General features: G+C 45.6%; 1 protein-coding gene across 1 annotated transcript; it reads right to left on the reverse strand.

Annotated features, from left to right (window-relative positions):
• Positions 1-163: 163 nt before the first annotated feature.
• Positions 164-2,640, reverse strand: LOC115324205 (putative nuclease HARBI1). Its single transcript, XM_040211215.3, is given in 3 exon segments — positions 164-1,082; positions 2,271-2,384; positions 2,453-2,640. Coding segments are annotated over 3 exon segments (1,221 nt in total).
• Between the last annotated feature and the right edge of the window lie 22,772 nt (positions 2,641-25,412).

Below are 25,412 nucleotides of genomic sequence, written 5' to 3' on the forward strand. Positions count from 1 at the left end.
AGGTAGGCAGGTAAGCTCTTTGAAGGTGAAAACAACGAGGGATTGCGAAATATATTTTGCCGGTCAACCCTGTTAAGCAAGCAGAGCAGAGAAAATATATACAATTTATTTTGCAAGGAAAGAAAAAAATTGAATAGCATTGATAACAACCTTGTGTCGTCGTCTACTCCCTCGTCACTATGTCGTGTTGCCACGGGATGGCTCCCCTAGGGGAGATGAAGTGGTCTGCCAGCTGGTCCCTGATGCTGATTGCTGCTGAGCTGCTGTTGCCACCTAGGCTCCTGTTTACACCAACATTCAAAATGTCAGCTCGCCACTGACCATCCACACGGGCACCCCTCCTTTCACTGTCAGCATATCCAGGAGGGCGGTAGGCTTCATCCCTTGTTAGGAAGTTGTGGAGGCAGACTCCCGCTTTTATCATATTTTCACAGTGCTCAACAGTGCCATGCATGGGAGCCAGAAACGCCCGCCAGCGAGACACAAGTATTCCGAAGGCGTTTTCTACTGTACGCCTGCCCCGGGAGAGCCTGTAGTTGAAGACCTTTTTTCGGTAGTCCAAGCCTCTTCCGGGGAAAGGGCGCATGAGGTACGTTTTCAACGGGAAGGCTTCATCCCCCAGGAGGCACAGAGGTGGTGCAGGCTCTGCGATTACAGGGATCTGGAGGGTGTTGGCAGCTAACGCCTTTCCGAGGTTAGACTCTCTCAACACACCGCCATCGGACTGGTGTTCGGCAGCCCCAATGTCCACCAGTCGAAACCTGTAGTGGGCATCAACAACAGCGAGCAGCACCATCGAGTAGAATTTCTTGTAGTTGTGAAATATTGAGCCAGAGTTTGGTGGGCACCTGATCGCAAAGTGCTTTCCATCTATTGATCCAATGGCGTTAGGAAAGTTCCACTTGACGCAGAACTCCCTCCGGATCTCTTCCCACTGTTGTGATGTGGGTGGCTGCAGCACTAACGGGGAGAGGCAGTCCCAGATGGCTGGCAGCGTTTCCTGGAGGATCCCCGATAATGTTGCTTTATGCATCCGGTAACTTATGGCCACATGGCCCAGGGATCCTGGTGATGCAAGGAACCTAGAAATGTGAAAAACAAAATTGTGAGACTTAGTACCTAACTCAGAGCAACTGTTTAGTCAGTCATTTGCACTGTTTGTGACTAAGAACGACCTACGAGAGTGCTCCGTCAGACTTATATTGCTATACACGCAATATGTAAATATGCACTAAATGTGTTTGACTGACGCTCTACGGTGTTTTGAAATAGTTTCTACTCTAAAACCGCCCGCAAAAATCAAGGGATTGGCGCATGAAGTGGAAATTGATCTCGAATATGAGTTTTACTGTGCTGATTTACTCATTAAAAATTTCAGTCTCAATTTAAAGTGCAAAAAAAAAAAATGAATGACGATGTTGTCAAGTGGGTCAGCCTTTCTATTTAGTAAGATATGTGTTTGATGTAGTAAGTGTTACAATGATACGTTGATCCGCTTATTTATGAGTGTCTCAAAATAAAGTTACAAGGTAGTACTAATGGCCCGTCGAACATCAGCAACTGAACCTATCAAGTTGAAACTTACCTCGAATACATACCTCACTAGTCCCCTTTACATATTACAAATTCAAGTCTCTATTTAAAGTACGAAAAACTTAAAAAGAAAACTTTCCCATTTTAGGCTTTTTTTTTCGTTCTAGGAGTTCAGACTTAAAATATGAATGCGTGCTGTACATCCAACCAGTAAAGGAAGCATTTGAGGTAATTTCTACTTGAAACGTCGCGTCCCTGATTTTTGCTGGCGATTTAAGAGCCCAAACTTTATTTTGAAACGCACTGTCAAGATTGGGCCTCTCAATTAAAATATCGGAGTAGATGAGAGCGCATAAGTTCCCGGTTTGAGGTATTTTAATACGAGTTGGGCGTGTGTACGGCGGTAGTACAGCGCCTAGAAGCATAACCTAATCAGTCAAGCATCCGCGAAAATGAAGTGTATATCAAATATGTAGTACATAGAGTGCCTCAATGTACTTCTGTTTTGGGGGATGCCACCGTTTGTAGTGCCCGATGCCGACAGCACGCGCTCACAGGGAAAATACAAAGAAATCGCAAAAAACAAAATGTTGCCTTAGCATAGTCACGCCAGCAGCGCGTGCAGGGACACACTCTTTCACGCTTTCAGAAAAAAAAAAAAAAAAAATAAGCGTTCGAAACAAAATGGTAAAATGTCATCACCCCAAGCATAGTGCACATGAAGGCACCTTACATACCTCAGTGTGATGGCCAGCCGCTCAGCGGGCGAGATGGGAGAGCGATGTGTGGGCGAGTGTACAAGACGGTCGTGGACGAGTCCGAGCAGCTCGTCGAATGACGCCTTCGTCATCCTGCAGAAAAGGAAACGACAGAATTGACTCACTATGATAAGCGACATGACTATCGACCGTCGCCTTACCTGAAATATTGGAAGTGGTATTCTGGGTCGGACTCGCGCAGCTCCTGTATTAGATGGTAAAATTCTCCAAACACTGTGCGCTTATCAAATATGTCTCGTACCTACATCGTGCGTGTTCTCTGGCGCCGTATTCGGCGCCATAAAAGCACCGCTGCAATTTTTTTCTTTTTTTGCTGATCTAAATACATCGCGAATCGGCTCTCCATGGTTCCTCCCGTCTGAACAAGTCAGGACAGAATGCAAACGGAAACGGAAATAAACCATCAGCCTATGTCGCGGTTGTCATGGCGACGCGCAGGCGCAACGCGAAGTGCGCGTCGGAGCGCGCTGGACCGCGATGGAGTATAAATGCCGTTGACCGCAACCCTTTCAGCGCAGCGCGTCGTGTCGTTGTTGACGACGAACGCCGGCGCACGTCACGTTCGTCGACGTCGGAGTATAAACAGCCCTTAAGTCGACGGCACCTGGACGCTAAAACGCGAAGCAAACTATTTGCTACTTTTCAATTCACTCGTTTGAGAACGTGCTGCTGTCTCATTTTTTTTTTTCTTTCTTACTTACTTTGAATAACGATCGTGCAAAGCTTCGACGAATGAACTTTCTGTCGGGGTATGCGCCGAGATGCTGAGAGCGACGAGGAGACGAGAGAGCGTGGGGACGTCAGAACGCCTCCCTCCCTTTCTCAGGGCTAACCTAGTTGAGCTTTGCAACTATACGCTCTAAAAAATGTCTGTGCGTTCAATTTCTTACAAAACACGGACGCAGTCAATCACGCTGAATGATAGAAAGATCCCAGTAAATAAATACTAAAAAAAAAAGATCGAGGTACACCTAAGCATTTCTTATGAGTTGTGAATGCGAAAGCATGCAAGCTGCTCGTCCGCTCCCCTTTTCGTCTGCTGCGTACTTTTCGTCGCCGGTCAACGCGTGTGCTCCCCGGGGCACGGTGACCTTGGACGCTCCGCGCCCACAGGAGCATCGGCGCGCTGATGGACACGCAGCGCCATGGGGTGAGCGGTCGTGGAAACTAACGAGCGCAGCGGCCCGTCGACGCGCGCCAGCCAATGGAACCGAAGGAAACTGGGTGCCGTTTTCGCGCTTCAAACTGATGATGTCAGCACGCTCCATGAGACAGTTAATGCTTTCGCATTAAAAATCATATCGGAAGAAAAAAATGAGCAAGTTATGCTTACGGTCCCTACGTACGTCGCGTTTCATTGGTCTAGTCGTATTCTGAGCTCCGTCATTCGCTGGGATTCCTCTATCGTTCGCTGTGATTGGCTGTCTTTGTGTTCCGCAAAAAGTTAACTCACGGGATTTTTTTTTTTTTCCAGTGCAAGATTGACCTTTGTGAAGTGTCGTTCTCCCGGTACCTAATTTGATCGGACTTTAGGGCTTGGAGTTTTATGCGTGCTTTTTCACAGTGAAAAAAAGGCACGTTTATTTTTGTTTTATTTTTAACAGTTATGTGTATACGACGCGCACCGCCGCTCAGTGGACGGTGATAGCGCCCGCAAGGAAAGTGATAGTACCCTGTTTCAAAGTCCACAAAACGCACACCTCCTTGTAAACAAATAAATAAAAAATTGCGTTTGCTCGTTTTTGCGTAGCTCTACTTCTATTATTTCTGTAGGACGTGACCAAGCCAGAAAACGATGGAACTTTGAGAAATATAAGATGGACGGCGGTATATATCTTTATTTTAATCATTTTCTTATTTCGAGTTTCTCGTGGCTCGGACTGCAGTTGCGCTCCCGCACTTACGGGGCCCACCAAGTCGAACCTTGAGGCACCCAGAGCTTTCGCGAATCTTTTCATACTTTTTTTTTCAAAATAATGACTATGTTAAAAACGAAAAAAGAAATAGTAGGCCGTAAATAGTTTTCGACCAAATATTACAAATATTAGAAATAGCCTTTGAACTGGAAATATAAAACAAGCTCTTGGATTGGACTGGATTAGATTTTTTTCGACTAAACACTTTGTTGCGGGCGATCAGAGCTTAAAACTGTCGTCCAACCTCCCCTCCTCCCCGGGCCCCCCTCTCCCCCTACGCACGCACGCGCGCATACACACGCACGAACACGCAAAATATTTCTCTCTCTGTACAGGCTTGGAAGTTCGAAGACTGCAAATGACGTTCATTTCATTCATTCATTTATTGTACCCTTATTTCGCCCTCATGGGGCTTTACATAAGGGGGGACAAACAGCAATATATATTAGAACTCACAAAGAAAACACACACACAAAAAAAAAATATAGGTTAATTGCGTGTAAAGAGCGGCAAGTGCGGCTCGAAACGCGCTGGGCTCTTCAATCGTTACAATGTTATCGGAACTTGTAGATGTTAGTCCTAGGAGTGGTGACGTGAAGTTTCCGTGTGTTGTCTGTGCGTGAGGAGATGTGGATGGCGGCTCTGCAGTACTTATCTTTTTTGGATGGCGAATGGTATTACAGCTGGTGCAGGGCAATCAGCCGTGAGACTTTCCGACGGTCTGCAAGAAGTGGAAGCTTAAGTTGCTGTTTTAATGCTATAATGCTTGTGCGGGTGAAGTTTCAAAGTATGAAGCGGGTAGCTCGGTTTTGTATGGCTTCTAACTTATCAATTAAATATGACTGATGCGGATTCCTGATGAGAGATGCATATTCAAGCTTGGGTCGAATGAGAGATAAGTATGCGATCAGTTTAGTGTCCCGTGTTGCAACGTAGAGGTGTCGCTTCAGAAAACCAAGAGTTTTGTTTGCCTTTGCAGTAATATAATTTATGTGAGGCTCCCATGAACGATTGCAGGTGAAGTGAACCACAAGATATTTGTATGTTGGAGCATTTTCAATAGACGAATTGAAAATAGTGTAGTTAAACTGGGTTGATGTACGTTTGGTATTAAAGTTGAGAAATTTTGTTTTGGAAACGTTATTTTACACTTGCCACTCTTCACACCATGTTTCAAGACATGTCAAGTCGCCCTGCAAAAACGCACAGTCATCTAGCCTTTCTATTTTCCGATAGATCACGCAATCTTCGGCATATAACCTAATTGTGGACCGAATGCAAGTTGGCAAGTCATTTACATATATTAGAAAAAGCAAAGCACCGAGCACGGTTCCCTGGGGCACATTTGATTTGACATTTGGTTGTGAAGAATTTTTATCGGTATAATGAACACTTTGTGTGCGGTTATAAATAAGAGTTGAGATCCATTCGATAACAAAAGGGTCTATTTTCAATGAACGTATCTTTAACATGAGGCGGTGATGAGGCACTTTGTTGAAAGCTTTCTGGAAATCAACAAAGATGTCATGTGTTTCAGTGCGAGGGTGCAGGTTTTCATGGATATCATTAGTGTACTCAAAAAGCTGTGTTTCGCAAGAGTGGGACCTTCGGAAACCGCGCTGGTTTACAAAGAAGTAGTTGTGCGGGCATAAGTGGTTCATTATGTTTGAAAATATTATGTGTTCCATGGGTTTACTGGGTACACTTGTTAAAGATATTGGCCTGTAGTTAGAGAATTCATTCTTTGAACCACTTTTATAAATTGGAATCACTTGAGCATGCTTCCAGTCGTCGGGTATTTCACCGGAGTCTAGCGACTGTTGAAAAATCAAAGAAAGTAGAGATGAACACTCATATTTACAAAGCTTGAGAGCTTTAATGTTATTTCGTCAGGGCCTGGTGCCGAGTTCGATGGTAGGTCGCCAATCAGTTTCATAACGCCAGATGCGTAGATAGTTAAAGGGGCCATTTCTTTGTAACTATTATGGTCTGAATCGAAGTCTGGTAGAGGAAACTGGTCCTCGAAAAAAACGTCCTTGAAATACTGACTGAACTGTTCGCATGTCTCAGCACTGCTCATCTCATTTCCGGATGCATCAGTAATGGTATTCAATTGCAGGTAAACAAAATAAATAAGATATCAATATTGTTGTTCTTTCTTTTTTTTTTTTTTTAGCACAAATTCTGTACACCGTTTAGGTGTACAGAGTTTGCTCGTCTATTGCTGACGTAAAGCCCTCGACTCCCATTTACTGCCGCCACACCGTGGCAGCCGCGTAGCGGCACTATTTCAACAATATCGCGACCTCTGACTGTACACCAGCTTTCCGGTCACGGTATATGTGGGAATCCAGCGAATGTTTATAGGCAGTGTCATGACTCGTGTACGGTCGATCTAAAGTTGCGGCAGCCCATTGTTATCCCTGGTCGAAGACCGCTCATGTCACGCACCCGAGATGCTTCACGCGTGTGCTGCGCCGGAAAGCACTGGGAACACATTGGCCTTCCTGGGATCACACCAATCGATGTGCAGGGCTTTCGGCATCATGATTGGACAGCCGTTCGGTTCGATGGAAAGCCCGGTCTTATCCCCACTCCGCAGCCGACAAGATTGTGGCATCAGTCGAACTCTCTATATGTAGGAAGCTCGGGGAATGACGGGTTGAGAGCCCGAAGTGGGGGGTTGTGGGGATATTTAAACAGCGTGTAGTTGGTCAGCCATTAAAGTTGCGACGAGTCACACGCTGGCCCGAAGTGTTGCTGAGCACCACAAGGTTTCAGGAAAGGTCTCCGACTGGTGCGTTTAGCAAAAGGGGTCTCTCCCCCTGAAAGTTGGGGGGGGGGGGGGGGGGGGGGGGCCCCCCCAACTTTCAGGTGGCAACAAATGACGTCACAGAAGCCGGCGTGTTATGCTGTCGGTCGTTGCGATCCTGGCGGTTGGTGTGGGAAATCCCGGTGAAAAGTGCGAGCGATTGCGAGTGTCGCTGTCGTCGCAGCTTCCGAACTATACTGACTGTTGAAACTTCCGTGGCCCGCAGCGAACAGACGTCTGCTACATCCACTGCGCGGACGCCGCCAGGATCGCGACCGGCGGCAGCATGACACTTCTATGACGTCATCGGGCGGAAATCGAGGGACCACATTTTTGTGCGCGTTCCAAGCACCATAGTCTCACGTCGCCAAGAACGAAGTCGAAGCAAGTTTCACGTTTCGGCGGATGAGATCGAACAGTCACGCCTCTAGCGGAACGCTTCAGCTGTGGGGACAACAAACCGTTTTTTTTTTTCTCTTGTTTTTTTATCTCAGAAATTGAAGATGACGAATCGAAGGCCGCTCCTCGTGCGACTAAATCACTGGACAGAGCGAAGCGCTAGTGCCCAGACCGTGCTCGGCCAACACCACCTAGACAGAAGGCCTCCACACGCGTCATCATAGTCAGATCGATCGAGGCGAGAGATTGGGCACGAGTGCTGCGTCAGTGTTCGGCTGCGGCTCGTGGCCAATCAGCGCGTCGAAGGTCGGACTTGGGTCCAATAGCCGACCGAGCGCGATCCGACTGTGATGACGTTTCATAGAGGAAGAGGAAACCATGCGGAGGCATTCTGTCTAGGTGCATGTGTTGGCTCGGCGAGGTTCAATTTCTTTGTTTTGTTATGTTAGTAAAACCCACGTGCTCTGGGGACAACAAGCTCGATAAATCGCCCCCTTCAGTTCGATCTCCCGGCCAATAGATTACAGTAATTGGTTCTCCGAATTCTCTGCGAAGAAGCAGGCGTGGGTATCTTACCGCAGAGTGATGTCGCCAGCGAGCAGGTGGAAATGAAGTAATGAAATTGAAGGTTACGGTCTCCAGCGTTTCAATGTTTGTCTTCGTCATTTTCACCGAACCCTCCGGTTTATCCAGTATGTTTATGGCAGTAGTGCTTTGTCTGCGTCTGCTGAAAAGCGCCAGGTCTTAGATCGTATTACTCTTTTTTTCCTCGTCTTTCGGGTTTTTCTTCAAATGTGTTTTTGTATCTGATTTATAAGTAAAATAAGATATATTTACAGCATGTTTAATAGCCGCTGAACGTTATTCACCTCCGATCGTCGTTAAGCTGCGCTATAGTTGCACCTTTTTTCTCCTGATACTATATTTTAATAAAGAAAAAGTAATTTAGGTAAACCTACTACCTTTGACAAGGTTTCAGTTAGAAGCAGTCCAAATAGAGGTCTCGTTTTTTTGCTCATTCCGTTTTCATGCTCTCAACGATGTTCACTTCGTCATTTTTCTGTGACCGGGTTCGTTGCCATATGTACCAACGTATACACCTCCATCGTCCCGATCTCTTGCGCAAGATTTATCGGTAGTTCATAACTCGATCATCCGAATTAGCATGTTATGCAAAAAAGAAACAAAAAAATATTATTTTCAGTAGAAGCATATCTAACTCGTCGGACGTCGCTTGGAACGTTCAGTATCCAATCTCGAAGTTTAAAACCTTATAGCCCCCATTTTAGAGTGTGAATGATTGTACTTACTTCGCAGGGCCTTTTTAATCTGGCAGGCCATAAAACACTCAAAGAGCCAATCTCTGCGATCTACGAAATCAGCTCAGCGGATGATGAGGTCTAAACATCCGTTTTAGGTCTAAACAGATGTTTAGACCAAAAAATTAAGTGTGCGCCGTGGCATTGCGCAATGCAAAGCGTCATCTTTGCATTGCGTAATGGCACAGCACAAACTTAACTTTGAAGTCTAAACAGATGTTTCGCCTCATCATTTGCTGAGCTGGTTACGTAGACCGCAGAGATTGGCTCTTCGAGTGTTTTGCGGGTAAGTGCACACAGAGTCATTTTTAAGAGAGCACGTAAGTTTACAGCGTGTTGATATGTTTACTACCGTAATATTTCAATGGCATCGTGAGCGGCACTCCAACTGACAGCAGTTTCGCTGAGTATGAGAAAAGATGACGACCACGTGACTGCTAACTTACCGCAGGACCTAGGTTAGGATTAATACTGGGAAACTACAAAATATCAAAGAAATCCACACAAAACACCAACATGCGTAAAAAAAGACAAAAACGTTTCGTTACCCGCAAAACAGCGATTTCTCGATCCCTCTAGATAACGCTAAAACCCGCTAAGTTGGCAGCATTGTTTTTTATGCCTGTCTAACGCCGACAATGTTTGCCCAGAAGAAAATTTGCGACTCCTCTGCCGGGGGAGAAGGCGGAGCCCGATACCCCATATATCATCCTGGCGATATCCCGCACTGCTTGACGTTGCCGTATGGGTTGTCGCCAGGATGGGGAAAAATGCAGAGGGGAAGGAAAGTGCCTTAAGAGGGCGAGGGAAAAATCGTATGTTTTTATTTGCGTTTTTAGGCTAGGTAATACAAGCTATCACCCGCTACAAAGGGCACAGGCGTCAACATTATAATTCATTTATCCATCTATCCACGTTATGCCGCACATAGTTGGTAAGAGTCATGGATGTAGGAAGCTCCTGGAGGCGACATGACGCTACCAGAGATGAAGCCAGGGAAAACTTCCGGATAGGAGGGGCACGCCCCCAACGATGACCAAAGCCAAAAGACGCTATAGGAGGCATTCACTGGACGCCATATTTGAGGGCGATGTTTAGAGCTCATGTTCAGAACGAGTTCAACTTAATAGCCAGCTAACACCGGCAACCTTGATGGTGCTAAATGCACGCTCTAAACGGACTGCGGAAGCTCGCCGTCAGCGCGCTCTCAGCAGCAGCGCACACGGATATGGCCGCCGGTGAATACTCCCTATTGGACGGAAATGACAGCTGATTTGGCGCCAACAGAGACCCTCCATATGCATGTAGACCCTCCCTATGTAGACCCTCCCTATGCATAATACTCATATGATTATTAGTGGAAGCTTACATTATTTTAAAGAAATAGCCAAACTCGCGTTTGCGAACGATTGCGCAGGGAAACACAGAAGCAATCTCTGTTACTCAATAGTGGCTCCAGCTCCTCGTTGATATGGTCCAGCTCCGTGTTGCTGGAGTCGATCCTTGACCGCGTTCAGCCTAGCTAGGTCTCTCTGAGGATCGTTCGCTGAAGTCGGCGTCGTTAATCACTCTGGTGTTTTGTGCTCGTCGGGCTGTACGCTTTGCTTTTAGTCTATCCATGGCGATCCGTTAGGGTTGATTGACTATTGTTGGGTTGTAGGAATCCTTGTTCAAAGATCTTCGCGTTATGTTCCCGATGGTTTGCCTCCATCGTTAAAGTCTCCGAGTTCCACGATTAAGGTTAGCCGCAAAGTCCCAAGCACCTGGAAAATTCGCAGCGTCGTCTTAGCTCGGAGATGATGATGGGAAGCAGTTTCCCGGGTTTGGGCACCAAAATGTTGAGGATCTTTCTCGTTTCAAAAGCAGAATGTCTAGAGGCCAGGCAATGATTCACATACCGTTTAATTAGTCTTGCTCGAACTGCCCTAACCTTTCTACTTCGTCTTCATCAATCGTTTCGTCTTTCTTCTTGGTTCTCTACAGTCACTGGTTCGGTACGTAAGGATACAAACTACTACAAGGAAAGCAATGCGGAACGCAAGTTCGTCTGTTTCTTGCGCAGGGAGTGCGGTTACATCAGAACGCCGAGTAGTGATTGGCTCTGATTGGAAGGATAAAGTGTAAACCTCAAGTCGTGAAACGCTTTCCCAACTTTTTCCTGTTTAACTTTCCTGCTCAACTCATAAATCGCGCATTCTACCAAACAGTTCAAGGAGACGGAAAGGGGGAGTCTCCACTTGCTCAGACTCTCGTTTGTGTAATCCGGACACATTCATTCTCCCCCTAGAAGATTAGCCCGTCGCTCAAAATTCAGACAAAAGTTGCTTTCCCCACCCCTTCACCCCGAGGCTGACAGTGCTGTGGAAGCTACGTCCTCGTTGGGCCAGCCAGACTTGCCACGTGATCACGCTCCTTCGCGGATACCCACGCGCAGAGAATGAGGTCACGTGAATAAAGGGAGGCGACTGATGGGTCCGGCAAGCGCGTAGCTTCCACCACATTGTCAGCTTAGGGGTGAAAGGAATAGGAGAGATCGGTGGCCGAGTGGGCTGAAGCGCACACCCAGCTCGACGCGCGTGGAGCGAAAGCTCGCGCTGCAGAACCCAGGGATCCTGGGTTCGAGCCCCACCCCTGCCCGTTTCGATCTGGATGAGCATCGTACCGGCGTGCGGTCGTGTATCACTACTGCGTGAGCACGTTAAAGACCCCAGGTTAGCAGTCGTACTGCACTGGCCAAATTGCTCATCTACAGTGTAAACCAGTGTCGCCTCATCCTGGCAGACCAACCTTACACTGTATAAACACTAAACGTCCAATTTGACTTTTTGACTTTTGGGTGAAAGGAATAAGTGAGGTCCGGCGTCGTGTGACGTGCGTTTGGAGCCAGTGACGCTCTGCGGGGTCCGCGGATGTATCCCAGTGAAAAGGCAGAGAGCTTACGAAGGGAAGGAGGTACGAAATAGTCCGCAGTGTTTTTCAAATTTTCGTACCGAAAATTTGATTTTCTACCTTTTGATTTTCTACCTTTTTTTCTTTTGGCCCACTGAACTATGTGCTATTAGTGAAATCCCAATATAAAATTATTTATTCCAGCCCAAAATTCGTTTCATGGGCACTCGGTGAGCCAATCAGAGCTCGGCTTTCTGACGCCATAGCAACCCTGCGCAAAAAGCAGGCGAACTTGCTCTAGTGGCACCTATACTTACCTCGGGGATTATACAGATCCACTCCACTCAGGTACGTCGAAGCATAAAAAGAAAACCGATGTCGTTTTCTATTTTTTAGGCTGGAGAGTAAAAGTGTGGACTTAGTTTGCTTTTGTTTTTCCCGCTCGTTTCCTCAACTATTTCTTGCTTCTTTTTTTTTGTGTGTGTGTGTAATAAGGAGGATAGAGCAATCTCCCTGCATCAAATTCTACTTGATACCCGTGGTATTCAAAATTGTTTCCACAATCAGCACACTTCGGAACGTTAGAAGAAACGTCCACTTATCTATTTGATAAATTTATGTGATGTGCATTTAAATCATGTCTCGTTAATATGGATCCGTTAATATGGATACCCTGCTCTACTCTGTTCACCCCTAGGCTGAGAATGTAGCCAATGCTACAAGCACTACAGCACAAGATCGCAACTTTGAAATGTTCTTCTGCTAAATTTCTTATCTACCGCTGAGGCAGACTCAGTTCTAGGCATACACACACACCCCCCATTTGTTTTTCTTCTGCGAAACGAGCGCTTGCGCTAGAAAAGCCCGTCTCGAAGCCAGGAGCGCAGGCTAGCTCGCGCTTGAAGCTAATTAAGGTCGAACGGGGTATATATGGACACCATTCTCGGGGGGAACAAACTGGGATGATGCATCCAGTTTTGTCTCAATATTATAAAGACGCAAAGTTATGAACGATTTTGTTTCGGCGGGGGGGCACCTAACATTCTCAGGATTTGGCATGTCAATTCTATTGCTAATATGCTAGTCAGTCCTAATGTGGTGCCAGTTTTACTGCCAGTTATAGTGATATTAAAAAAAAATAGCGACGTGATGTGCCTCGTGCTATGAAAGTTAGGCGCGAAATACCTTAAAAGGCGCTGGTCACGCGAAGGCTCATGCAGCGAGAGTTCTTTTTCAGAGCTCCAGGGCTGTGGTTTTTATTTCGCAGTATATAAATTAACGTATGATCGCGAGTATGTGTATTTATTTTCTGCTTTATTTAAAGTCGATATAATATTTCCACGAGTGTATGATAGTTATCTTGCTTGCAGCTCAAATCATGAATGGTAACTCACTGTATCAGATATTGACTAATACTATTACGAAACCAAAGTAACAAAACGTTTTTTTTTTAGAAAAAATATTACCTGTGCTGTATAAACGAATTAAGTCATATTAATGCTCCGTGTGGCAAGTATTTTGGCATGACAAGAATTCCTCATACGAGATACCCGGTGACAAGTTTGCCTACCAGGTGAGTTCAACTATGACCAATTGACGTGTAACGACTGGGCTTGCGACGTGGTCTCCTAGACCCCAGGACGGCACAAGCTTGCGTCGTGGCCATGACTGAGCAACAGCTCATGCGCGCGCAACTGCGAGTGTACTTACGAAATAATTAGTTACCCGACAGTTGGCGCAATTTTACGGGAAGATTAAAGCGCATCTTCGACCGAATATTCCTTAAATAGATCGCTTCAGAGCTGTTCGCACAAACGGAACAATGCTATCGGCCATCCGTCAAAGACGCGGGGTGCTAACGAGCATCGTGAATGCAAACGGGGAAAGGGGGTGCGGGGAAGAAGAAGACCATCATTTATCTCTGGCGTCGAAACAGTGTTTTCCTCTAATTGACATAAACCGGGAGGTTGGCAAACGCGTAACATAGGCGCCCCTTGTTTTCTTTTTCTTTTCTTTTTTGTTGTTAGCAAGTGAAAAAAAGACTAGCCAAAATTTCCTCTTTCTGCGTTCCGTCGTCTGCCATGTTTATTTTTGTGTGTCGTATGCAGGACGCGTTTTTCAACCATTTGTGGGCAACAGTTGCAGACAGTTTAAGAAAAGCAGGAAGCGGCCTTCTTATGATCTCGCTCCCTTCTTCGGCGTCCTTACTGGATAATACTTTTTTCGACACGTTACCCATTATCGCGAAATTCGTTATTGTAAAGTCAGCACACGAAGACGCTGTCAACGTTCCCAGATATCTGCGCTTTTCAGCGCCTTGACATCAGGGGCAGGCAGACTTGTAGGTCGAGCAGGAAGACTGGAAAACAGAGTCCGCCGCGCATTTGTTTCATGCGGCTGCGCCGCTGCTGGAGCGAGCTTTCAGGCATTCGTTTAATACCATCGAACTTTCTTGTAATCAGTTGGAAAGAAATTCTACTACTCAAAGAGCGAAGAACCCCTGACTTCCACCGGCCTTACTTTTTCGTTGTTGCCAATAAATTTGTTCAATTCGAAAAAAAAAAAAAAAAACTCGGCGACGAGTTTTAAAATTGTAAATTTAATAACTTCGCGAAAGCGTTCATTTTAGACTAATATTTTGGTTTCTAGTATAGCTTCTTTGTTAGTGTGTTTGGTAACTTTTAAGACGAATCGGAACCCACGACGAGGATGCTGGAGTAAGTTGCTGTAGATCGGTCGATACTATCCCGATCGTAAGGCGCGGTTAAGGCGCGCGGTGTGCGCAAATTTCTCTGTCGCTTTTTAGACTTATCCGAGCGAACTACATTTTTATAATGCCTGGGATCTACTCTTCCCGGACCGGTATCGATTACATCTAAATTTGGAATAGTTTTTGAGGAAAGGACGAATCACAGTGATGCCAAAATCAACCATCAAGTTTCCGCGCACTTTCCAGTGGGGCGACGTCATACGTCTTAGAACTTGCATGGAGAGCAGGCAGTCTCAAAAGCAACAACATAGCATGTTGAGCATATTTTTATTTTTATTTTGCTGAAGTGAGTTTTCTCAGCCTTTATTTCACACCCGTCGAGAAGTGGCTGTACTGCCTAAATAACAATAATTGTCGGCATCTTTTTAGAGTGCCCAGTATAAACCCTTTTAGTTAAAAAAAAAAAAGAAGGAAAGAAAAACCGGTGATGACAAAACTTTTAAATTTAATTAGTTAACGAAAAAAAAGCTTCGGACGTTAAATTGGTTTATCAGTGAAGCTGTGCATGAAGAAATTTATATATCCTGCTAATTCGCTAAAATCATTTATGTCGAAGTGTTAGCAAGCAACTTGGTACTAACGATGCAAGAAATATCTTAATTTTCTACTAAACGAAAACAAAGAAACTACGTAGCGCGACTCTGTTTTCATGAATACGACATCGATGCGTTTTTGTATTTTACCCATGCAGACTATTGACCGGTGCAAAACTTTAACGGTTGCCAAACTTTAACGCGAGGATTTTCAGCTACTTTCATAGAGAAATAATTGTAAAAACTGGCGATGCCTTGTTCGCGCTATCGGTGTCGCTCTGTCCGCGTAATGCAACCATGCTCGTCTTAGCACACGTTTGTCTATTCTCCTGGAAAGTTTACATCGTGAACAAGCTCAATGAAAGCTGTTTGCTTTCGACCGGTTGCCCCAGTACCGTGTTATCAGAGTTCAGTCGGATGGTATACTGTATACTCAATTCGCTTTAGTTACCACATAGTACGATAAATGCGTCTTTGATTGGTCTGTATAATGCGTCCTGAAATGAGATATTTACTAAAGCGCTTGTCCTGTTCATTCTTTGTCCCGTCCTTGTCCTTTGCGCTTTTGTAATTAAGATATTTACATTCCTGGCCTGATGGGGTCAGAGAAGTGTCATGCATAGTCGGACTCGGCGCCATAAAAACTCAGCGACACCTCCAACTGACTTGGAGATGTCGCTGAACTTTTATGGTCATTTGGAAATGTCGCTGAGTTTTTATGGTCAGTTAGAGATGTCGCTGACTTTTTATGGCGCCGAGTCTGACTGCGGTTACCAATAAAGAACAAGGCTCCTTCCGATGGAGGTCATATACCTCTCTGGGAGGAATTCATGTTCCGGCGGATCAAGAAAAGGTCTTAGCCCTTGGGCCCAAGTTCCGCCTTCAACCGACTTTCCAACCCACCGAGCTTCTGGCGCTAACTAGAAAAGTAGCATACAAGGTAAATGAAGATGTTCGACCGCGTTGTACTCATGAATGTGTCGATGCTTTTGATGGCACTAATATTCATCTTAAACATACATATGATCATCCTCGTTCTCTGATTTCCTTTTTGGTCGGTAATAACCTTCGAGTTCTGGAGGCTGATAATAAGGATCCTTTGTATTTTTGCCGGAAGAACACTATTATGAAAATCCTGTGCCGCCGTGAGTAAAAACGTCGAGTAGGGGCAATCGTCCTTAAATCATGTCAAGGGTCAGGCATTAAAGCTCTATGAACGACGTTTCTTGACACAATTGGCCGGAAACACCAAGAAAGCAGCAGGGCTTCAGCATGAGGTTTTCTTCAGTGTGAAAACCTACAGGGAAGGCTCCCCATTCCGTGCCATCGTCACTGAGAGAGGCACGTGGCAGCGCCAGATGGCTAGCTTTCTTCAAAAACACTTATCCGGTTTGCGAAATGAGGACCCCTTTTTAGTCAGCAATTCTGAAGCCCCGGTGGAAGCTTTGAAGAACAATGATTGGAACAACCACTCTGTGTTCCACGTTGATGTACAATAGCTTTTTTTACTTCCTTCCCCAAAAAGCATTACTGGCCTAAGTCAAGTCCTATATTGAAGAGAAAGAGGTGCTCCCCTTCAGAAACTATATAGTTGTGTGCCTTTAGAAAACTTTCTGGAACTTCTGCAATTCTTTCTGAACCCGATGATCGTTGAGTGGAAACATTATACCTTTTTAAAGCGGTGAGGCGTGCGTATAGTATCTTGTGTGGAACCCGTGCTTAGTGATATTTTTCTAGCAAGTGTTGATAGAGCACTTGATGGTGTCCTCAGCAGATCACAAGTGTCAACCCTTACAAAAAACTGAAACGAGTTTCAATTGAAAGTCAATCAATTGAATAGAAACTCAATTGAAACTCATTGATCATTTTTGTAAGGGAAAGGTGTTTTGATATGTTGATGATTTTTTGCTTGTGTACCTCGAGTCTGCTGAAGGTGATAATGTTGATAAGGTTATGCCCGTATTTTCTACGTGTGGGTTTGGTCTTAAGTTCACAGTTCAAAAACATTTGGACGGGAAGTTACAGTTCCTAGACCTTTCGTTGTCTCTTCACACAAACCATATCTGCTGGAGTTTCTCAACTAGGTAAAAAAGAAAAAAAAAGAAAAGCGGAATCCTTCAGCACATTCAAAAATTGTTAAAAACGAGATTGCGATTTTCATATTTGGTATACGCGCGTGGGAAGGGCTGCTTTCACACTGTCCGGGATAGTTTAAACAGTCAAGTTGAGAGACTCTATTTGTCGGGCTTCCCGTCACAGCTTTTAAACAAGGTGGGGGGGGGGGGGGGCATTGGCAAGTAAGACCAAAGCGAGTCAGCGAAGATAACCTAGAGATCACCAATAATAATTGGGTTGTGGGGATATTTATACAGCGTGTAGTTGGTCAGCCATTTCAAAGTTACGACGAGTCACTCGCTGTAGATGAGCAATTTAGCCAGTGAAGTACAACCGCTAGCCTGGAAGTCTTTAACGTGCACCACGCAGTAGTGATACACGACCACACGCCGGTACGATGCTCATTTAGATCGAAACGGGCAGGGGTGGGGACTGAACCGAGAGATCACCAGACACGTATGAAGGTTGTTTTATATATGCACGAAACATCCCATAATTTAAAAAGAGCAGCCAAAAGGTGCGATATGCCTGTGGTGTTTTCAGCTCCCAAAAGAATTGCGCGAATCTGTTCCAAGCTTCGCTCGATTGCGGAAAACCTTTAAAAAAGCTAAGTGCCAGAAACTCCACAGCCACCCCTATGTGTCGTGTTCAACTGGCATAGTGTATAAAATCCCACTAATAGTAACGTGTGCTAAAAGCCATGTGGGCCGAACCGGCCGGTGCCCGAATGACCGCTTTCTCGAGCATAATCCTTCACTAAAACCTACGGTGTGCGGTCATCTTCCTGTATAGTGCCTCCAAATAAGCTACGCTTCAGGGTAATGACACTTGGCCATAATGTGTCTTAAAATCGTGTTTGCCAGTTATCTCAAGGTTTATCTCAAATCACAGGAAACGCTTTTCCGCCCTCCACAAATGTTGGAACAGTTCGCGACAGAGCAAGGCAATGTTACATGACCTTCCTAACACCGAATATAGTGATTAGGAAGTCGTACTTTTGAATCATGGCGATCCGCAGTTGCGTATGCTCTGGATACGAGCCAAAATGGCGGCGCCCACAACAATGTGGGGGAACGCTGGGGGAACGGAGTGCCGATTCTCTAAGCGCAGCTCATTTAGTGACTCTGTTCCCGTACATTGGAATACCTGCTCGTGTTCTCCGATCCTCAATAGGCGCAACAATATTTGAACATTATCGAGACAAGACGACTCGCGAAATTTTGGAAGCGCATTACATTAATAGCTCGGGGGACTGCTGCGTTTGCCGCCCATCGGTGACACTGCCTCAAACAGAAACATTGCTTTTCTGATCGGACAGCGGGGCAAAGACGAGTTAGTTCGATGGCGTTGCGTCGCGTGTGACTTGCCCTGGTACTGCGTGACTTTAAGCACGTTTTCTTCTTCTTACCTTTTTTGTATAAATTCAGTTGCGAGTCAGCGCTTGTACAGGATCCTTTTCTTTGTCCCTGTCTTTTTGTGCGCGTTCACCACGTCATCATACCAACTTTCCCAGCTTGCCACATTTCTTGGAACGAGCCTACAGGCAGTTTTTGCGCGACCAATGTTGCAAGGCCATCATAAAAGCAAGCCTTAGACGGTTTCTGCAGACTGCCTTTTGTTCGATGCATTAGCGGTGGAATCGCAGATTCGAAGGAGCAATGGTGGCCTCTCGTTTACCGATACGTCATTGCGGTTCACGGGTGCCCAAACGCATCTTACTGTTTCGTTTTTCCGTGCGAAAAGAGAGGCTCACGGTGCCCTGTCACGGTCACAGGATTGTTAGACGGAGCGCATGCCCCGAAAGCAGGCCACCAAGATGTCCTGCATACACGTCGTGAAGCCCCACGGGGCTCCTCCGTTTCTAACGGACGCACGACACCGCGGCGTGGAAGTTGGCTTCACGGGTTTAGGAAGTCTGCTTCTGGTGTTGTTTTTTTTCACCAGCGGTGACAAGGAATATTCTGAGCCTTGCGGGAGGCCGAATCTGGAGCTGTCCTATATGCATGCCTAGAGAACTCTCTACGTTTTCACTTCTACATCCACCTATTCATGCGCCCATTTTTTCACCAAAATGGCAACGACGACCATCACTTTGGGCTCGTGGGCAAGCTTTTAATAAAACTGACCGACCGTTTTGCGTTCTGTCACCGCATGGAACTGACAGCATAGTCACGTGATGACCGATGTCAGGTGATAGCTGCTGCGCACTGAGCACAGTGACGTTTGTTCGCATCTTCGATCAATTAGGGTCTTTCAGATAACTGTTTTACCTTTGCATCGGGTATTTTTCCTCTTTAAAGTCGTAGCGGGGCCTGTAGGCGTTAAGGATGTCATATCTGGCAGATAAGAAAGGACAGGGCGTTGTTTTTATGAGGGACTTCCTTCGTAGCTTCGGTATAATTTCCTGATTATTTTCTATCGGACGATGCGGGAATCTCATTGACGTTCTTATAATAACGATATGGTCTAAGGAAACCATGTCTTTTTACAATCATTTACTTGGGTTCCGAAAACAAACAAACATTAAACCTAACCTCTTTTCAGTGGGCAAAGAGAGTGTCATTTACAATCTTGGCCGATGACGAGCTGTTTACGACCAACTCCACGTTCGCCTAAACCGTGTCGTGTTAGGCGAACGCGGAGAGTAAGTCATCTGCTTCTTGCGCAGGAGTTTCGGTGAAGTCAGAACGACGCCGAGCTTTGATTGGCTTTGATGAAAATAATAGTGGGGAGACCTCAATTCTAGATGCCTTGAAGTCTAACCACTATTTTTTAATCAGTCAACAGAAGCTCGGCCTTCTGATATCATCGCAATTCCTGTGCGAGAAGCAGACGAGCTTGCGTTCCGCATATTGCACATGCGCACCAGCCAAATTTGCGTGAGATTAAATCTATGTGCGTGCGCTGGGCCGCCAAGAGCAATGCCACAGTCGCAACATGACGTCACTGTCGCGTGTTAGCATGCATATAAAGAACAGGTCGCTCGAATTTTACGGATCCTGGGCGACGCCATTGACTGTTTAGAACCTCTAAGCCCGAATCACACTGCTTATACATCATACAAAAGGCGGTCTGCATACGAATTCGAACACGAGTCTTTGCGAGATACGTGCTTCGAATGCCGTATGGCAATAAGTTCAAGGTGAAAACTTGGCACGCTGCATTCAAACCACGAATATTGTGGCGACTCGTGCTTGCATACTGTCGTTTGTATAATGTTTGGGCAGTGTGACCCCGCCTATAGGGGTATTCACTGGACGCCATATTTGAGAGCGATGTTTAGAGCGCAAGCTCAGAACGAGCTCACATTACTAGGTTGCTAAGGCTGGTAATCTAGATGGTGCGAAATGCGCGTTGCAAGAAGAACTGTGGAAGCTCGCCGTCAGCACGCGCTCAGCAGTCGCGCACACAGTTATGGCCGCCAGTGAATACTCCCTATAGTTACAATCAGTGTTGTGGCCGTTACCGAAAGTAAGTAACAAAATAGGGTTACTCGTTAGTCCGTCAAAAGAATTAACGTGTTAGTAAGATTCGTTACTGTCTAGCAAAGATAACGGAGTACCGTCACCGTTACTGATGAAAAAACTAAGGAACGTTACTTTTGCGTAGATTTCAGCATTTGACAGCGACACGCAGCAGTTACGAACTTCGATAGCAATTAAACTTTTAAAGAACGATTTGTCAGTATTATTATGTTTCGTTGAACAAATTTGTAGAACGCAGCGTGGTCCCAATAGTGCGTTGACACTTTAAAGGGACCGAAAACGTGAAACATTTTAGTCCAAAGCATCACCAGACCAACCAGGCTGCCTGAGCGTTACCATCTGAAACGTTCATCGAATGGCCCTCCAGGTCACCTCGGCTCCCTGGCTGACTCGCCTCATCTGTCCCCGAACTTACAAAACTCGGGCAGCGGTATTCGCGACGATCAGAACACGTCGTCTCCATCTTGTATATTATGTCGTCACATAATCATCATCATCTAGACGCGGCACCGCGGGCCTCCATGGTACGGGCTATTATTACCTCACTGCGGTGTCGCAGCTCTCTTGAGCCAATAAACATTATTATTATTATTATTATTCGTTGAACAAATTTGTAGAACGCAGCGTGGTCTCGATGGTTCTACAATATGCAGATGACATTAAGATGTTTATAGAGGTACGAGACGAACGCGACTTGTTTTGCTACAAAATGATGTATATGCTTTCGAAAACTGGTGCAATCAGAATGACCTAAAACTAAATAGTTCTAAAACTTAAGTCATGTCCTACACTCGAAAGACACATAATATTATATTTTCTTATGACATTCAGTCAGTTCTTTTGGCACGTGTGAATGGAACCAAAGACGTTGGAGTTGTATTTGATGGTACATTACGCTTTTCGAATCATGTTGACCACATTGGGAGCTCAGCTTTACGCACGCTTGGTATTACGTGCCACATTACTAAAACGTTTAATGACCCTAGTACTTTTGTTACACTGTATAGTGCTTTATGTCGACCAGACGTCAAGTATGCCTCAATTGTATGGAATGGAATCTGCGCGACAAACTCGGCTTGGATCAAACGTGTTCAGAATATGATGTATGTACAGACATCGTTTCTCGTCGTGCAATGCGTCTACCTCAAACGATGATCCAGCAGTCCCAGTCCAACATAGCTTGGCATTGCCCACCGTGCGGCGTAGGAGATAACAGGCCGATATCCTATTTCTGTGCAAACTTATCCATAGCATCACTGACTGCACATCATTTATCTCAAATGTACTTTTGAAAATTCCCATAAAAACTACACGGCAAAATGCATCATTTTACAATGCTCGCATAACTAATCTTCACGACCTTGTGTCAAGAATGGCGCACCTACAATTCCTCTTTTACAGACACTATTGATATATTTAACAATAACACACCGGAGTAAAGGTCCTCACCTAAATTTTGCTTACCATTTTTTGCACTTGATTAAGTTGCTCAGAACCAAATTTTATGCTCTCGCTTTCCTTTTCTTTCACTATCGTGGTGGCATACCGTAGTGAGTTTATGTGACATATGTGATCTGTTTTAAGTGTTTTTATTGTTCACTGTTTGTTTGTTGTGTGTAGTGTCATGTTTTTCATGTTTCCTGAGTGCACCCATACCAAGACCGCAAGGTTGTTTCTGGGCACTTTAATAAAAATATTGATTGATTGATTGAAACATTGATTATTATTATTATTATTATTAACGACTAACGAATAGCGTAATTTTATAGTCCATATTATAGGAATGAAATTAATTTACTCGTTAGTCGCTTCGGAATCGAACGAGTACGCAAGTACGTTACTAAAAAAAAAAGTAACGCGTTACAAGTAACGTCGTTACTAGTAATGCATTACCTTTAACACTGGTTAAAGTACTGTAAAGAAATGTCCGTGAGTTCACTTTCTTATAGAACACAGAGGCAGCCAATCACGACGAATCATAAAAGAATCTCAGCAAATGGCAAAACTCGGATCACGATTCGATTTGAAGAAAAAGAAGTGATGCGCGTAGGGTCAATAAGATAGTGAAGCGTCGTGCTCAATTTTCTGCCCACATCACATGTTTTGGGGGTTCTAATCGTATTAGAAGCTTCTCCATTCTCAGGGGTCCTTCTATGGTTCGCCGTGATCCACTGTCTCCATGTTCTGGAGAAACATGAACTCACAAGGTTGTCTTCAAGGAGCCATAAAATGATTCTTCAACTTCTTCTTCCTCAGCTTTTCTCCTCAACTCAAAAGCGAGAGGAGAAATCACACGGTCGTTTCGTGCCTGGGCACCGGTACAATGACTCCAAGCTTCCACCGTCCTTTTAAAGCGCATTATGAAACTTGTCATTCGCAAGCGATGCTAAGCGCCGTCAGGGCACTCATTGGCCACGAACGCGAATTCAAATCTTCGTCGACGGATTGATTGTTGACGAGCGCATACATCCAAGCGACGCAGTGCTCGGATGTATGCGCTCGTCAATCCGTGTCCAATCCGTGAGCTGGGTACGGCTGGAGGGCTTTGGGTACCCCGGATGCACCACAGTGAAAAGACGGAAAACCTTCGAAGGAAAGAAGGTACGAAATAGTCTGCCAAATTTTCTAATTTTTGTACCGAAAAGCAGGCTTTTGATTATATATGCGCTCGTTATTTTGGTACGCTAAATGATATGCGATTAGTAAGACTCTAACCTAAAATTGCGTATCTTAACTCAAAATTTATTTGCTGGCCCCTTTAAGCCTCTGGTACGATGCTTACACATCATACCAAGGACAGTCTGCATCAGGGTGTAAGATAGACAGGTGGGGAAACGGCCCATAGAAGCCTACCGCAGCGCCGTTACCGGATTGTGAACTCGTCTGCTTGCGGGTACCCCCGATTTGCGACAGATGGCGCTGCGGCAAGAGGAAAAAAATCGGAATCTGATTTGCATGGAACTCAATGCGAGACTGCGTAAAATAAACCGAGAGCACGACAGTCCTCCATCGAAAATCCACGAGAAACCATCTCCGTCAGTTTAGCCGGTCGCCACCGGTCGCCCACCTGGAGTGAGAGTTCGCGGTCCTCCACATCGATGGCGCCACAGAAAAAGAGAAAACCGAGAGGGACACAATCCGGTCGCTCATTTGGCTCTCGTTTCCCCACCTGTATATCTTACACCCTGGTCTGCAAACAGGTTCGAACGCGAGTCACCGCGAGAATCGAATGCCGCATGGCAATGACTTCAAGCAGAAAACTTGGCACGCGACATTCGAAGCACAGATATTGCGGTAACTCGTGTTTGTAGACTGTCTTTTGTAGGCATCAGTAGTGTGACCCCGGCTTTAGAGTGTAGACTTTAGTAACGCACCGTGATTGGATCTTTTTTTGTTCTTTTCTGTTTTGTTCTACAGGCCAAGTACAAAAGTGGTTGCATAGAGAGAGTAGAGCAGAGTAGGTCAGTGTGCCGGTGCAGCAGTCCAATGTGGGCGCAACGGTAGAGGTAAATCAACGCTCGGTGCGACAACAGCTGTTGCGATATTCATGAAAACAAAAATATGAGGCTCCGATCGAGCGCGTTCTTCCCTTCTGTTCTGTTTCCGCCGCCGGAAGATATGCCTGTCGCGTGGAATAATCGTTCTGGCTCCAAGTGGAGTGCGGCGCGGTAATCGCTCAATGAGTTGAGTATATGAAAGACCGCTTTTCAGAAAACCAAACCAAACTATGAGGGAGGAGGAGACCGTTTTGTAATTTAATATTGCGCGAATTTTGAAATAGTGTACGACTTTGCACGTGCAACGAAATGCCGGCGCTGCCATACGTTTTTCCAAAATGCGCTTATGACCCGACGCATGCGCGTGGCGACACGCCATTTCTTTGTGGTCTGTGGTTACCAAATTTCGAGTCGCGATCCCAAGGGCAAAAAAAGAAAATGTTGTGTTTATGTTTATACAGCCGGAAGTTAGTCCGCCTCGGTGGGCGCCTGGTGCCTCAGCTGTAGATGAGCAATTTAGCCAGTGCGGTACAACCGCTGACCTGGGGTGTTTTACGTGCACCACGCAGTAGTGATGCACGACCACACGCCGCTACGATGCTCATCCAGATCCGACCCCAAAGGGATGGCGACAGATTCCGCAACGGGGGGCGGGGGGAGCAAAACGATTAGGGATACTTAAAAAAAAAAAAAAAACTTAGCTTTTTCTTTTGCGGTGGCGTCGACAAATACCAAGCACAGGTCGCAGCTCAACATCGAGACGGAAGTGAGGGTTGCGGCCCAAACTCAGTCCTAGTTTTGAGAATCTGTGCTCTAACAAACAAGCGCACTTTAATCGAACAGTCGTTCCGCCCGGCATGCGTTTCTTTTTTTTTTTTTTTTAATTATTAAATGCGTTTTACTGAATCTCTCCCAAAAACCCGGTGGGCATCGGGCTTTCAGACTTATTTGAAGCTCAAGAACACCACGCTCAAGTCTACGCCACGAGACACCACCAATAGGTCCAGTTCCACCGCCTCGGAAGGCTTATCTTAATAAAAACGAAAGCCGCTTCCCTGCCCAATCTCCCATACCCCCCCCCCCTTTCCCTTTTTTTTTGTTTCCAGTTTACCAATTACAGCACCACAAGTGCGTAAAACGTGTGGGTAAACACGTCTCTTCAATCAATCCAAAATTGTGTGCGTCCGTCCATGCATGTTCCGCTCAACCTAGCGGAGATATTGACGTCAGGTCACCTCACGTCACGTGACCTATGCACCGAGTGGGAAGATTTACGTTCCGTGGCCTACGCGTCAATTCAGTTTTGCCGCCAAATGTAGCGGGAAAATTCTTGTCATTTTCAGGGTCCCGAGCCGTTCCCCGTTT

The sequence above is a fragment of the Ixodes scapularis genome, unplaced genomic scaffold (assembly GCF_016920785.2).
Source record: "Ixodes scapularis isolate PalLabHiFi unplaced genomic scaffold, ASM1692078v2 PGA_scaffold1__304_contigs__length_218370807, whole genome shotgun sequence".
NCBI classification, from domain to species: Eukaryota; Metazoa; Arthropoda; class Arachnida; order Ixodida; family Ixodidae; genus Ixodes; species Ixodes scapularis.